The sequence below is a fragment of the Pygoscelis adeliae genome, unplaced genomic scaffold (assembly GCF_000699105.1).
Source record: "Pygoscelis adeliae isolate BGI_AS28 unplaced genomic scaffold, ASM69910v1 Scaffold227, whole genome shotgun sequence".
In the NCBI taxonomy this organism is placed as follows: domain Eukaryota; kingdom Metazoa; phylum Chordata; class Aves; order Sphenisciformes; family Spheniscidae; genus Pygoscelis; species Pygoscelis adeliae.
The window spans coordinates 2,976,226-2,977,749 of NW_008825100.1; the positions used below are offsets into that span (position 1 = coordinate 2,976,226).

Genomic DNA, 1,524 nt, shown 5'->3' on the forward strand with positions numbered 1-1,524 from the left:
CTGTGTGACCCCTGCCTCAGCTGTGCCTTCCCCAGTCCTTGCCTGACCCTGTTATTTTCCTTTGCTCAGAAATATTCAAAATGGCAAAAAGTAAAACAAGGGGGGAAAATACTGCTGCCATCAGGTAATAGGGGAGAGAGAGAGAGAGGTGATCGGTACACACACCTCTGTACCTTTACCTACAAACCAGAAGCAATGAATTGAGGTAATGCTGGTACTGTGCAAATCTGCAAAGAGAAATCAAATCTGGTTCTGAAGTCTGATTAAGCTAGTGAACTCTAAATGCTTGTTTTATTTTAGTCACCTAGGCCTAGGTACATCCAAGGTGTCCTAGGTATATCCTAGGTACGGCCTTCCTGAAGCTCTGGTTCCATCTGAACATTAAACCCAAATCCACACCCATTATCACAAAAACAAGACAACCCATCCTCCTCACGTTTCCCTTTGCCTGGACATACCCCCACTACCACAGGAGACATGGGCTTTACAGGTTGGTGAAAAGTCCGCTCCAGAGTGTCGGACTGGCCTGTTTCATGGGCTCCATGGTAACTGTACTTCACGACCATCACTGCGCCTCAGCAAACCTTGTGGAAAAGGAGGGTCCTTTTATTTAGCTACGTGAGCATTTGGGGGGTGCAGGGAGAGGATTATAGTTCAATGCCACTCATGCAGTCATACTTTAGCAACGATGAGCTGTCTTTGTCCTCCTGAAACCTGTTGTGCTTGACTGGGAAAGCCAAATGCGTGTTTTTGTGGATGTTTTTTGTGGATGGCAGTGGAGTTCCCCAAAAAGAACAGACGTTGTACAGGTTACCCAATTCAGGGCCCAGAAACATAACAACATTGGATTTTGGTGTTACTCTGTGCCTGCTTTTACATACACGTGTGCACACAAAGAGGCAGACCATCTTCCACTGCAAAACACAAGTTTCTGCATCTCTCTGGTTCTGCCCTCCTTTGCAGTTCCCCCCTTTCTTCTGTTTCTGACCCCCCTGCAAGTTCATTTTCAGCTTTTTTTTCCCTCCCCAGAGCAGTTACCAAAAGAGTAAGCACATCACTGTCTCTCCCTCCTAAACTAGGCCACTGAAGAGAAAGAAGAAATGGAGGAGCTGCAGGCGTATAACAGACGCCTCCTCCACAACATTTTGCCGAAGGACGTGGCAGCCCATTTCTTGGCTCAGGAGCGGCGAAATGATGAACTGTACTACCAGTCCTGTGAGTGCGTGGCTGTCATGTTCGCCTCCATAAGCAACTTCTCAGAGTTTTATGTGGAGCTGGAGGCCAACAACGAAGGGGTGGAGTGTCTGAGACTGCTCAACGAGATCATTGCTGATTTTGATGAAGTAAGTTAAGTTGCAGAAAATCTGGGTGGACAGAGTGAACCGAATCAGTGAGTTTAGCTGGGCTTTGCTGAGCTCCTGAAGGAAGGTGGCTTATTGAATCCTTGTGCCATGGTTCATTTCTCCTCCCTCTAGAAGTCTTTAATTTTTTTTCCCCCCACATTAAAATCCCTTCTATTCCCTT

The 1,524-nt window shown here is 46.8% G+C and overlaps 1 protein-coding gene across 1 annotated transcript in view; it reads left to right on the top strand.

Annotated features, from left to right (window-relative positions):
* The window catches only part of ADCY5 (adenylate cyclase 5), a 230,146-nt gene that overhangs the window by 225,687 nt on the left and 2,935 nt on the right, over positions 1 to 1,524 (top strand). The window contains 1 exon segment of the mRNA XM_009327174.1: positions 1,080 to 1,343. Coding sequence (XP_009325449.1) covers positions 1,080 to 1,343 — 264 coding nt within the window.